At 45.2% G+C, this 14,432-nt stretch overlaps 2 protein-coding genes across 12 annotated transcripts in view; both read right to left on the bottom strand.

Annotated features, from left to right (window-relative positions):
• DNAH10 (dynein axonemal heavy chain 10) overlaps positions 1-7,495 on the bottom strand; it is a 149,356-nt gene extending 141,861 nt beyond the window's left edge. For 6 of the 7 annotated variants that reach the window (XM_027125048.1, XM_027125051.1, XM_027125053.1 and 3 more), the window contains exons 1-2: positions 5,061-7,495; positions 1,417-1,488 (exon numbers count right to left, since the gene is read on the bottom strand). In XM_027125048.1, the coding sequence (XP_026980849.1) occupies positions 1,417-1,488; positions 5,061-5,274 (286 nt within the window). In that variant the 5' untranslated portion in view covers positions 5,275-7,495. Of the gene's footprint in view, positions 1-1,402; positions 1,489-5,060 lie in introns of those variants that run through there. The other variant, XM_027125054.1, reaches the window with a different exon arrangement.
• ATP6V0A2 (ATPase H+ transporting V0 subunit a2) overlaps positions 1,407-14,432 on the bottom strand; it is a 43,637-nt gene continuing 30,611 nt past the window's right edge. For 2 of the 5 annotated variants that reach the window (XM_027125055.1, XM_027125056.1), the window contains exons 17-20: positions 14,157-14,276; positions 12,269-12,386; positions 10,196-10,367; positions 8,393-9,544 (exon numbers count right to left, since the gene is read on the bottom strand). In XM_027125055.1, the coding sequence (XP_026980856.1) occupies positions 9,445-9,544; positions 10,196-10,367; positions 12,269-12,386; positions 14,157-14,276 (510 nt within the window). In that variant the 3' untranslated portion in view covers positions 8,393-9,444. Of the gene's footprint in view, positions 1,489-8,392; positions 9,545-10,195; positions 10,368-12,268; positions 12,387-14,156; positions 14,277-14,432 lie in introns of those variants that run through there. The other 3 variants (XM_027125057.1, XM_027125058.1, XM_027125059.1) reach the window with 3 other exon arrangements.

Below are 14,432 nucleotides of genomic sequence, written 5' to 3'. Positions count from 1 at the left end.
TGTATGTGGCCTATCAGACCAACATTGTACATCTGCTTTAATTATTAAAGAAAAGGGTGCACTGACCAGAAGTAAAGAATGTCCACGTTGAAAATAAAGATTATAGAGTTTCAGATGTAGAAAATAAACGTTTGGTTACCGGGGGCGTGAGGGAGGGAGGGATAAACTGAGAGACTGGGATTGACACATACACACTAGGATACATAAAACAGATAACTCATAAGGACCTGCTGTAGAGCACAGGGAACTCGACTCAGTACTCTGTAATGGCCTATAGGGGAAAAGAATCTAAAAAGGAGTGGATATACGTGTTTGTATAACAGATTAACTTTGCTGTACAGCAGAAACTAACACGACATTGTAAATCAATTATACCCCAATAAAAATTTTTTTTTAATAAATAAAAAATAAAGATTAAAAGCCTCCCTTCCTGGAACACCAATGCTGGTCCTCCCTTGATAATACGACTCCTTTCCCAGGTGCCAAGGCCTTGCTGTATGTGCTGTGCATGTACGTGCTGGTCTGTTGTTTCGTTTGTTTGTTTTTTGAAACCTTGAAGAAAGGTTTCCTGACTTGTTTAATGTTCTTTGTTCTGACAAGATATAAAACTGTGCTGAAAACCCTGCTTCTCCAGAGCAGCTTCTCAGAGTAACATGGGAAGCTGGCCCCCAGGCCGTAGTCCTCAGTTTGGCTCGAATAAAAATCTTTTCTATTCTTATTATTGAGTGTTTATTATTTTCGTCAACAGGTCATAGTGGAGAGGGGGGTCCCTGACTCCAATGACTGGTGCTGTTATGAGAGAAAGGAGGTGATTCTCACACACACACACACACACACACACACACACACTATATAAAAACACATACACATATATACACACATGTATACACACATGTATACACACAAATTCACACGCAAATACACACGTACACGTGCGTGCATGTACACACATGCATGCATATACACATACATGCATACACACATGCGCACGCACACATACACACACACACACACACACACACACACACACCCAGGGCAGACAGCCATGTGACGACAGAGGCATAGATTGGAGGGATGTGTCTACAAGCCAAGGAACATCAAGGAAGCCTACAGCCACCTACAGAAACTGGGAAAGGCCAGGAAGGATCCGGCCCCAGGGCCTGCCCACACCTTGATTTTGAACTTGTAGCCTCGGGCACTGCCTCCTTCAAGGCAGTGCTGTTGTTCTAAGCCCCCCAGTCTGTGGTCCTTGGTTATGGCAGCCCCAGGTAGTTAATAATGAACCTATGCACACCCAGCACTTTCTCCTTGTACTTCTTACCAAGTCGCAGCTTCACAAAAGTAAAAAGCAGAAACTGATTCTCGTCTGGGCACGCGGACCCCTCCCCGCGGTGCCGCTCACCCCCAATTCCAGACCTGATGCTCTATCCGCCGACTGGGTCTCTTCTTCCTCTTCTTCCTCCTCTGACAGGCCAGGAACCTCGCCGTCTTTATAGCCACATAAAGCAAAAGAAACAAAAAAAAACATAATTGTTCCACTGCTCTCCTTGGCACTGAGGGTTGGTCCGTGGCCCCGGGAGAGTCGTGCCTATTACAGTCGGCTGGAGGAGGTCATCGAGAAGACAGGACCGCTGCCCGACCTGCGAGCTGACCCCGGGCAATCGGAGGCCCCTTGCCCCTGCCCTGTCCTGGGGATGTCCACCCTGCCCATCATGCCCACCGTGGAAGCCATTTCAAGAATGCACCTGGAGAGATCAGGTGTGGCTGAGACTGCCAGACAGTGTGGGTGCCTGAACCCCGGGAAAGCCTCTCTATAAACTCTTAGATGCCGGCGGGAGGGCAGTGATCTCGGCCAGCCACGCCCAAGACCGCCACCTACTGATCCGGAGTGGCTGTCTGCCTCTTTCTCTGGTCTCTCCTTGCCCTCCGTGTATGGGGGTGGTTTGCGAACCAACACACAGTCCCACAGAAACATCCCAGTTACTGGAAACAGCCTTAAGGGACATGAAAGAAAGATCTGTGCAAATTCTCCATGAGATGAAGGACACAGGATGATCACATAGTTACAAGCACCCCAAAGAAATATAAATGACCGTCATGCATAAAAAAAGAGGCTCAACTCCACTAATTATGATACAAATGTACATGAGAACGAGGAAGTGCATCCACCTTTCATCTGTGGGGTTGGCAAAAATTTTAACGGTAATACCCAACGTTGGCAAGGATGTTGGCAAACGGACACCTCATCACCGTTGCCAGGTGTGGAGTGGGAGGGCCATTCTAGAGAGCAGTTTGGCAGGACCCATCCAAACTGTAAATGCACACACCCGCCAAGCCCACAGTTCCACTTTTAGAAATCTCTCCCACAAAATACCGCAAGAGCACAAAGGTAGACGCACATTATGACGTGTGTAAAATAAAATACTGTGGAAAGATAAATGCCCATTCATTAGGGAATGGATAAATAAAATATGGCACATCTATAAAGTTACATAGATCTACAGGTACTGACATGAAAAATTCTGCAAGATATCTTTGAGGGAGGACCAGTCACAACATACTACATAAAGAGTGATCTTATTTATGATTTCAGGAACTCTATATATATCTCTACATATTATCATTATATACATACCATTATCTGGAAAGATATAAATGATGATATATAGATAGATAGACAGATAGATCTGAGAAGAGCTCTGGCAGGATATACACCAAACTACCACTAGTGGTTACCTATAGGAATGGGAACAGGGCTGAGGGAAGAGTGAAGGATTATTTTTTCACTTTTTATTTTCTGTGTTTCTAAATTCTATGTTATGTGAACTTTTAAGAGAACATCTTTCAGTAATACTTACTGGAAGTAAGTATTAATTACTTAATACCGTGTAATTTTTAAATTACTGTGTAATTTTGCAATTTCTAAAAATTACTGTGTAAAAATGTAAGCAAGTTATCAAGTGATATGGACAGGATGGTTCCATTTTGTTATTTCAAGAAACAACACATGCTTAGCTATTAGAACAGCATCTTGGACTAGCTGCTGCTGGTCTAGACACCCCTCTTTCCTCAAGACCACCCTGCCAGCATCTGTCTCCATTCAAATAATTTTTAACTAGGAGCAGAGAGAAGTCTTGACCAGGGGAGAGGCAGAAATAGAGAGAAAGGAGGGATGAAGGGACATGCATTGACCCCACTCCAGGTCCTCTGGACAAACCAGAGACCCCATAAAGGATCCAATAAAACTGACCAAGGGTCTTTGTGAGTCTGCAGGCTTAATAAGCAGAGGGTGAGTGACAACTTGAAACCCAGAGCTGGGGAGGAGGTCCCGTCTCCCCACCTCTGTCCAGAACCCAACCCCCAACACTCAACACCATTCTAGTGCCCCCAGGAGCAGTAGCTTTGAGTTTCTGGGGACGGCATCCTCAGCAGGGAATACATTGCCATTCTCAAGATGTGATGACAGTGAGAAGACCCAGAAAAGGAGGGGAAGAACGTTGGGGTGGGCTGAGGGGTGGGTTAGAGACAGACCAGAAACAGACATAGTGCTCGGGGGATTTCCGAGGACGCTTTGGAGGAATTAAGCAGGGGGACCCTCGGAAGCGAGACTAAAATCTCCTTTCACATAGAACAGGGGCATCCTGCCAGGAGACACTGGGCTGAACATGTGGTAGTATACACAGCACAGAAAACAGCCACGAACTATTAACAGAAGCCCTCAGAGGTCACAAGAAGTCCAAGTTGCATTCATTTCTTAGGGTCTTGGTATATATATATATATATATATATATGTTCAAGTATACAAAATCAGGGTTACTGAAATATGGTACATGTAAAAGTCAATCCTGTTAGTGTATCAGAATTTCACTTGGTGATCATGAGAGTCTAAATTCAAGGTCCTATTATAATGTAACATCCAGGTCCAAAGGTCTTCCGGGGAAGGGAGGGGGATATAGAATTAGATTCCAAATGTTACAAGCGTCATCTCTCTGGGTGTCATTTGCAATTTGTTATTGTTTATGGGCTTGGATTTTTCTACAGTGAATATGTGTATTATTTTGTGCAAAGAATGTACATTTAAAATAAATGTGCCTACGGCCTTTTAAGAAAAAAAAACTTCTGCCTGGCTCTGCCATCCCACCCTGTGAAAGGTCCTGGAGGGGATCCAGAAGCCTCGTGAAGATGTGACACTAGCACAGGAGACTGACATTGATGGGACACATCACACAAACCCGGTCCGTGACAGCTGCACTGACACTGGTGTTCCTACTGGGAGAGAACTTGTGTGTCTCTCAATCTCCTTTCTGAGTGTCCCCTGCACTCTGTCCTGTCTCCCCCTCCCCCCACCCCAGGCTGTCTCTGTGTCCCTGGGCTGGACCGGCCACCTCCACAGAAGGTTCTGGGCATCAGTCACTGTCATTATTTTTATTTAAAATGCTAAATTGTTCAACATAAACGTTTAAATCTAATGTAATCTTTTTAAATTGTTTTAAAAAATTGTTTTGGTGTTACTTTACAGTAGCACGTCGGGAGCCTGGGAAGATAGGAAGGGGCACTCTTCTCCACCTCTAGGAGACCCTGTCACCATCTGAGAGAGTGAGGATGAACTGACCCTCTCAGCCCCTGGGCCGTTTCTCTATCCGTCTGTGAGACGTCATTGGACAGCGACACATATTCTTCTGAGTCTTTACTATGTGACCTGTGTGGATGAGCTAGTTAACCCTCTCTGTGCCACAGCTTGCTCATCTGTAAAATGGGATAACAATACACCCACTTCATGGGATTAGTAGCTGATATACGCATTTGGAACTGTACCTGGCACAGAGTAAGCGCTAAATGAGTGTTTGTTGTGATTATTCACTCAAGGTCTGACTTTCCAAGTGGGCTTGTCCAGTTCACCCAGTGCCTGGACTGTGCCTGCACACGGTGGGCGACAATAAGCATTTGCGGAATGCACGTGAGGCCAAGAGCGGGGTGGGCGGGGGTCTGCAGTCCCCGCGGTGGTGAGGTGGGAAACGGGGCAGGAGGGGGCGCGGCGGGAGGGCGGCCGCGGGGCTCACCGATCTCCACCTCCACTTCCTCGGGCACCACCTTGCGGTAGAAGAAGAGAGTCGAGGCGCCCTCCTCGTCGCTGGTCTGGTTGAGGAAGTGCAGGATGAGGTCCTCGACCTCGCCGTCGTTGCGGTTCAGCAACTCCTCGAAGATCTGGGGGTCTGTGATGCCGAAGGCGGTGTACACTCGGTCACGCATCCACAGCACCCGTAGGTCGTCCATGGCGCCGCAGAGCTGGCAGCACCGGGCTCAGGGAGTGTAGCGCCGGGCAGGCGTCTGTGGTAACGGCGCCCCTAGCAACGGGCGCCCCGGCAACGGCCGCCGCGGGCACGGGGCCCCACGGTCCCCGGGCGCCCCTGCACCCGGGCCCCGCGCTCTCAGAGGCGCGAAGCGGGACTCAGGAGGGTGGCGCGGAGCCCCTGGGGAGGGGCCGTGGCGCCCCAGCCTGCGCACGGAGGAGGGTCGGGGCTCTTCCCCCGGTTGGGCGCCCCCTTCCTCCTGGGAGGACCGAGATGAGCTGGACGGCCGCACGCAAGCCCCGGGGACGGAAAGACGTGTAGGAAGGCAGCCGACTGCAGACCTGGAGGTGCGCCAGGATCCTTATAAGTGCTGCATGCGCAAGGCCTCCTGTGATTCTTAACCGCCACGGCGTCTGGGACTGTCCTGCCCGCTTTGTCGATAAGGAAACAGTGGCAAGATACGTGACAGACAAAGTCACGGTATCTCGGAGGTGGTAGAGGCAAAGTTGGACGCGAGGCAAAAGGACTATAGTCTGAGCCCTCGGGTCGCTATGGATCAAAGGGCGTCAGAAGAGCAAATACACAGCGAAGATTCCCAAGAAGGGGCAAGCTCCTTCCGGTGTACCAGGATCAGGGAAGGCGGAGCCCCAAGAAGGGACACTGGCTACAGAGTAGGAGAAGCCGAGCTCTTCAGCTCTGTAGCCAATCCAAAGCATAATAAAGCAAAACACCCACGTTTCAAAAATAGAGATAAATTTATTTTTCATTAATAAAGGGAAGTTCAATACTGATAGGAAGATGCAAATGTGTCCCTTCATACATCTGTGGTTCTTTAACTTGTTCAGTCGTTTTCCCTCACTGAGCCCCTAGAGATTATTGGGCTGACCCTAAGAACCTAGCCTTCTTATTGGATTTTCCCATCAAGGAACAGGTAGAATGTTCTAAGTATTTCTTAAAATTCTAAACCAAAGTTCAGCATCATTGGCCTGGCTGTTGGAAAATTACTACTCGGACCTGTCTTATTTTCATCATCTTGAATAAGATTTCTTAATAACCTTGCTGGAGATATACCAGATGGCATGCAAGCAAACCTGGCTTTTAAATTTTTAATAAAGTTGTTTTTAAATGCAGACTGCAGAACAGTTGAAGTTATTTTTATTTCTGTTTTCCAAAATGAATCAGGCCCTAAAGTGTCTGAATTTTTAATTCGTAAACATAAGAGTTACCTATCCTATAGTCTACGCCTTATTAAACTGCTGCAGAATGAAAATTCAGATCAGAATGTTGTTATAAAATACCCATTCCAGAAATGAGGACAGAGTGGCACTCAGTGAAAGGTGAGTCCCCTCAACGTCCTAGCCGCAATAAGTTGCCAGGCCACGGGCTCAGCGTGACCCCCATCAAACCCCCTTTGCACTCCTTAACTCAGCACAATCTCATCACCACGAGGACCTCCTTCACCCTTGCAGGCCGAAAGCAAACTCTATTTTTCTGAAGAAATCCCTTGGATTTCTATTTTAGGATGCACACCTGAATGAAAACCGGAAGACGTGGCAGTCGTGACTTTTCGCGTTAGGAAAATAAACAGGTTAACTTAGCATCATCCAGACAACTGAGCATTCTTCCCCTGGATGCTTGCTATCAAGGGCATGAAGTTATGTCTTAAAAACTGTACACATAATAGTTCTACCAAACAGCTTAACAAACAAAACAGAGCAACTGCTCTGGTAACATGACACTGGAACCAGCAGCTTTATATTAAGAAAGAAAATATACCTTTGTGCCTAAAAGACACCATCAAACTGTAATTCTAGAGAGTTCTTTCACAAAAATTAGGACTGACAATCCGTCTTTTATACCATTATGTTCTACAGTACTACATAGGTTTCAGTTGAAAAGTGACTCTTCACCCTCTGTTCTATGCCCTGATAGAGGCATTCACTGGAATTAAAAAGTGGCCCCCGTGACAACTGCCAATGGGGACAGAAAAGAATTCTAGCAGATGCTGTACGTCTCTTGTTTACTAGTCGGTTAACTAGTCAGTTTACTAGTCAGTTAAAATGGTGGGTTTCCTAAGGATGAATTAGTTACCATCTTGGAGTAAAATAATAAAAATAAGAACTTGTGAGGGACACATTTGAAACCTGGAAGGCATTATTCAGATTTCATATTCACCCAAAAGAAGTGTCCAAGTGCCTTTCTGAAGAAACTTAACGTTGACAGCAGTATCATTTTTTTTTTGCGGTACGCGGGCCTCTCACTGTTGTGGCCTCTCCCGTTGCGGGGCACAGGCTCCGGACGCGCAGGCTCAGCGGCCATGGCTCACGGGCCCAGCCGCTCCGTGGCATGTGGGATCCTCCCGGACCGGGACACAAACCCACGTCCCCTGCATCGGCAGGCGGACTCTCAACCACTGCGCCACCAGGGAAGCCCAGCAGTATCATTTTTAAGAGTTTCATCAGCATCATTTTATGTTTGATATTATGAGGGACAGCATCTCATATGAGAGGAGTAGCATGGAATCTTTACTACAATTTAAAAGGTTCAGGGCTTCCCTGGTCAGGCGCAGTGGTTGAGAGTCCACCTGCCGATGCAGGGGACGCGGGTTCGTGTCCCGGTCTGGGAGGATCCCACATGCCGCGGAGCGGCTGGGCCCGTGAGCCATGGCCGCTGAGCCTGCGCGTCCGGAGCCTGTGCTCCGCAACGGGAGAGGCCACAATAGTGAGAGGCCCGCGTACTGCAAAAAAAAAAAAAAAAAAAAAAAAAAAAGGTCTAATGTCAGAGTCACAGTTATGTCATGATGTTCAATTCATGCCTCTCAGCAAATAGGCCTTGAAATTACCTGAAAAGATACGCTTAAATTCAGGGCTACCATGATCTTAACTTGTAATGAAAACACCAAACTCTCTACCACCAGCCAAGGTGAAGGAGACAAGCGGGCCTCTTCATGTGAGTTACTCAAAATGTTAAGAAAGCGAAAATACTGCAGGTTTCTTTTTGAAAATAATTATCTAAATTCAGTTACAGTAAAATATGAAAAACGAACATAATTTACAAGAATACAGGACAGATCAAAATGTTCAACAGGACTGACTCAAATGTCAAGTGAAAAGATGAATTTAATCTGAAGATTATATACATTAATGGCTTAGTAAGAATTGGTTTTCAACTGATCTAAATAGTTTTTAAAAGTTTAACTCTAAATGCCTTTATTAGACATTTATTTCGAATTAGTCTGAAACTGAATCATTATAATTATACTGTTCTCAAGGATAGGTGCAACCTCTTCATGGTAAAATACCTTAATTTATATTTTATTATAAAAATATACAAAATCCTACTTTTTACCTTTCCTTCACTCAGTATAAACCCCTTTTGGTTCAGGGACATCAGCCAAGCTGGTCACTACGTTCGAATCATATCCATATTACATCGTCTACAGTCACACTGGATTTTAAGGCTCAGTACACAGTTTATCTTCCCAAACATACAATTATCATAATTGGTTTTATGTAAGGATAACAAGAGTCTTTAAAAAAATATACAAGTGGGATAACCATTTGTTGTATGTTATTTTATCCCATTTTCTCCAATTATTATAACAAGACAAAATCGTAGAAACAATTCTACTTGCAATTCTAGATAGCATACGATAAAAAAAGTTTGCATACTTTTAACCAAGCAAAATAAATGTGAATCTTTTGATTAACCATCATTAAATTTTTTTAAAAACTACTTAACTTCAGCTGTTGGAAAATATTATCTGACAACTTCAGGTGACAGAATAACTCTAGTTTTTTTTTTTAAATAAGTTGAAAAGGAATCAAGTATTTAAGACCATTTTCAATTAGCCATTCAAAACTGGCTTCTCTCCCCCAAGACTATATTTTTAAAAATAACTTTAACATAACTTTTGGCATTAACTTATATTTGCTCATCATAAAAACTGAAAGAAATTTATATATCTGAAATTGAGAAACTTTACAAAATTATTTAACATATGAGGAAGAGGTATATCTTACAGAATCATTTGGCTATCTCATAAGGCAGTTAATGAAGATGGAATTTTTCCTATCGTCAATTTAACATAAGGAAATTCTACAACATGATAATTCTCCTTAAATCTGAAAGCTTGTTGGATACGGCAACATGATCATGCCATGTCGTCACTAAACTTCGAAGAAAGTAATCTGAGTGAGAAAGGAACAAATTTGGTGCCTGCACCAACGTAGAATTTGTTCTGAAATTCTACCCTAAAAAAACAAAACAAAACAAAACAAAACCATGTATTAATGAAAGATTCTGAATAACACTTGCTACATTCCTTAAAACAACATTTATAAGTTAAAAAAGAAAAAAGTTCCTGTGCTTCTGAAGTTGCTTCATTCCATACATGCTCTTGGCACAAATACTTTTGCTTAGATAAAATACACACACACACACCGGCCCTTTGCTGGCTTTCTCATGAAGAAAACGCTGACACCTCACGTCACCTCCCACCCTATGGATATACACATGAGTATTAGGAACCTCTCTCTCCCCAGTAACTGGATACACAGACAAGTAATCTGATATACACTGTAAAACATTAAGAAATATGGTTTACAATAAGATAAAGCAACCTGTCAGACCCAAAGTGAACTGAAAGTGTGAAATACACAGAATTATTCAGCAAGCGTAAACTTGCTTATATGTGTCGGCGACAAAAGCTCAGAAACAAAATACAATTTTAACTCAGGGGATCAGAATACATATCCCAATCCCGGGAAGGGGAGAAGTAGCCTAAATAATATATGTATACGTATACATATCACTGGAACTGTTACACATATATGTACGTACTGGGGGAGTAGGGTGTTAGATTTTTGTTAAGTAACAGTTCCAAAGCTAAATTCCAAACTCACCAGTGGAGGCGGATGGCGTGAAGAAATGCAGAAAGCCCTTCCATGATCAAAAGGATGAAAATGGTCAAAACCGCAAAGAGAGCGATGACTGGGAGAAGCAGCAAGACCCCGTAGGTCGTGTCTACGCGGAGGCCGACCCGCATCAGCATGGCCCACAGCACGTCAGATAGCTCTGCAAGGCAAGCATTTTGCAAAGTTAACTTCTGTTCACCTTCAGTGAGTCACTTCAATTAGCTAGTTAGACTGGGTTTCCTTCTGAAACAATTTTGAATTGTTATCCCTAAAATAAATACACACCCATATAAGACAAACGTAATCGGCTTCCCACGTAAAAGTTAACCAGCAACTTGATCATCTCAAACACGGAGGAAGACTTGACATTCCAGAGAAATCAGAGCCCTGCCTGCCTGCCAATGAGAGATCCTGACCCAAATAGGGGTCCGGCTGGCTCTGTCCCAACGCAGCACTGGGCCAGGCAGCGGGAAGCTGGGCATCAGTCCTGACTCGGCTACTGACTGACCAGGTGGGTGACCCTGCGCCAGCACCAACCCTCACTGGGCTTCAGTCTCCTCCTCTGTAATATGAAGATGATGGACCCCCTCCCGCCAGCAAGTTCTAGACTTGCGGCTATGCTTACAAAAATATCAATGTAACAACAACAACAAAAACCTCTATCATCTGGTAGTTTTCCCAAGTACAGTCTTTGCACAGTAATGCAGGAGCAGAGCAATGACCGTCCAAAGCATCCTTAATGGTCAACGGGAAAAATTACAATTGTTCTAGGACCTTTCAAAATTTTTGTCAAAACATTAAAAACTCTCTTACTGTTGGTTATAAATGCACAGAGAAATGAAAAACAAGAGTAAATCTATTCTTAAAACATTAGAAACATTGAGCATTCAATTGCTGGGGGGTTTTGGTAAGAACTTATCAAGGATGCTTTGAACAGCCTTCTTCTCATGTGACTTGGGCTTGGCTGGGCACCTTGACACGGAGTGAGCATCTTCTCTAATGCTTGGCATCCTACTTGGCTGTCCGACTCTTTTCTGAGTTTGGGTCAGCTTCTAACACAGTATGCTTTGCACCTTCAATGTCCTGAAATACCTCCTAGAGTTCCTGTGGCACCACTTCTGGGACACCTGCATCTTCTTTCTGTACATCACCAAGTTCCTCTGGCTGTAGATTTCGCCTCTCGAACGGCACCAGTGTCACCACTCCCGTGTCAGCTCTTTCTCCCTAAACTCCAGTTACATTCCATCTGCATTTCACTTCCAGCATATCACTGTTTGTTCCTCTGCTGCACTTTTTCATCTCTGTTGGCCAATTCCCTCGGTTCAGCAATCCGCTTTTAAATGCCATGTGGGTTTACCACCGGCCCACAAGGAGCCAGCACCACCATGCGCCTTGCTATCTGCGCATGAACTGAGCAGCAGGTGCACAGGGTCCAACCACAACAGACTCCGAGAGAAGTGATGCAGCTGGTCTCTGATCGTGATGCGCGTCTGTGCTATTTACATAGTGGCTTGCGGGCTGAAGGGCCAGCAGTGAAGCCTGCACTTTGCACCCATACACACAATTTTTACTGTAGTAACTGAAATTTCAACCATGTTCTTGGGGGACTGCTGAGACTTAACTAAACGCAGGTAACTGAAATCCACGCATCAAAACTATTAATCAGCATTGTTTTAGAACTTGCTTGACATAACTAGACATTCACACTTGGTAAGGCAGCACTGAATACAATAATAGTAATAACAAAAACAATAATGGTCAGAGCAGAGGGAGCGAAATGCCTACGCCAGACGTTCCCAAGCCTTCTCGGTCCTTGAAGCCCTCGTGTGTCCCAGTGATTTTTTTCACAGCACCCTGAGGCCAAAAGAAATACCCAGGAGACCAGTGCAGTAAGTAGTCAAGTCCAAACAACTTAACAGTCCCTGTTCACATAGTATCTGAAAAATAGTGCCCTTTCCATCAAAATTTTTCAATGTCCCATGGTGCCCCCATGACTTAACCGAGGCGCTGCGGGGCGTCTTGACACAGAGTTCGGGAGCTACAGGTCTAAGCAAAACTTACGTGCGTGAGCCAAACTGAGTGCCCAGAGCCTCAGGTACGAAGCGGTGTTGGAGATGCATCCCAGACAGTACTCGATGGAATGAATTACTTGGGTCATTAATATTTCTCCAAAATTAAACTGAGAGAGATGACACAACATGTGTTAGACTCCACCCGTGACATGCTTACTTCCACAAGCTACAAGTCTGCTCCACTTTCAGGATTACAGTGAAAGGACTGGCTTCTGGAATACTGGTGGGGATGTGCTGGCGTGTGAGGAACAGAGCTCTGCTCACAACTCCGCCACTAACCAGTTCCCCGACCCACAGAGCTCCCGCCCCCTTGTCCCCAGGCCACGGTCCTGCACGTAAGGCGAGGGTGGCTGGACCAGAACTGTGATGGCACAATGCCCACGGCCCTCAGGCAGCCCAACGAGGTTCTTGAGGTACTCTTAGTCATTACAAAACGTGTAATGAGAAACAGACATCTACCAACCACAAGATTAGGAGACTGTGAACACGTGTGTGTGTTTAATAGATAAGAGCATCTTAATACAAGTCTGACAAGGGGAGATTATAAAAGAGTCCCTGATAGAGAAAACGCTGCAGAACACTGGGCAAGATGGCTCCCACATTCTTTCCAGCTCCGCTTTTTGTTTCTTTATGATCTTAAAAACTTAATTATTAATTGTCCCAAATTAAAACACTAAATTACATAATAATTACAAAAGGTTGACTAAGAAATTCTGTTTCGTCCTCATCGGACAGCCAAAAAAGTTTCCAAGAAAATAAAGCAGACCACAGTAACAGACGTGCTCTGTTCTGCCAGGACTGTGCTTCCCTTCTCTGGGAGGAACTGTTTCTTCTGCCATCTAACCCTGTATCGCACAGTTGTTATGGGCTGAATTGTGTTCCCCCCAAAATTTGTCTGTTGAAGCCCTAATCCCCAATGTGACTGTGTTTGGATATGGGGCCTTTAAGGAGGTAAGTAAGGTTAAATGAAGTCATAAGGGTGGGGCCTGACCCAATAGGACTGGTGTCCTTATAAGAAGAGGAAGAGACACCAAAGAGGCACGCACAGTGAAAAGGCCATGTGGGGACACAGCGATAAAGTGGCTGTCCACAAGCTTGGCAGAGAGGCCCCAGGAGAAACCAACCTGGCCAACATCTTGACCTTGGACTTCCAGCCTCCAGAACCGTGGGAAATACATTTCTGTAACCGAAGCCCCCGAGTGTGTGGTTGTGGCAGCCCATGCAGACTACTGCAGCAGTCACTGGTCTAGGGATGGCAAGTGACCCCGGCCAGGCCAATCACAGCACTTCCCTGGGATTTTTCCTCATGGTAACAAGCAGGGAAGTGCACTTTTCTCTGATTGAAGAAAATAAGCCCAGTGCTCACTGTGGCCACGGTTCCAACACCAAGGGGCCAACTGACTTCAGAATATGAGGCAAACTTGCAAAGAAAAACTAACTCAGACTAGCTGGGATTGGAAATCCAAAGCCCCACCCTCCTGAGGCCCACTCTGCCCCATCCTGATGTGGGCCAGCAGATTCCCCTTGAAGCCAGTGTGAATAGGGTCTCTTTCTTACAACTATGGGCAAGTTCTAATGAAGACGAGAGTCTTCTCAAAGCAATGTTCATGGCACCTTAAGTCACTCAGCATCACAACTTGTAATGTTAACACTATAAATCCCACTGTAAGACTGAAACTCACAAAATGTTAACCCAGAATCATTATATTATGATGACAATTGTATGACCAGAACAGCATGTGGAAAGCTTGGAGTAACGGTTGTTTTGCTTTGAATTTTGTTTTCTAAGATGATTCTTATCACTCTCATAATGACAATCATCTCTGTGCAAGCCTGGCTCCTTACCTAACATCACCAGCAGTAACTGAAAAGCTTACCTCTTCACACGTCACTTCTCTACAACCATCTTCCATTTGGTTGTTTCCCTCTTCTATGTCTTGGCTTCCCAGCAAAGAAACTTCTTCCTCGCTATCTTTCCTTACAAGTGTGTAACCACTCTAAAAAGACAACCCAAAGAATACAGAGTCAGTGCCTTTAAAATCACAAGGTTGTGGGGCTTCCCTGGTGGCGCAGTGGTTGGGAGTCCGCCTGCCGATGCAGGGGACGCGGGTTCGCGCCCCGGTCCGGGAAGATCCCACATGCCGCGGAGCGGC

Source organism: Aethalodelphis obliquidens, unplaced genomic scaffold (assembly GCF_003676395.1).
Source record: "Aethalodelphis obliquidens isolate GAN/ISIS:26980383/991018 unplaced genomic scaffold, ASM367639v1 scaffold28, whole genome shotgun sequence".
In the NCBI taxonomy this organism is placed as follows: Eukaryota; Metazoa; Chordata; class Mammalia; order Artiodactyla; family Delphinidae; genus Aethalodelphis; species Aethalodelphis obliquidens.
This window is presented reverse-complemented; position numbering and strand designations above follow the sequence as displayed.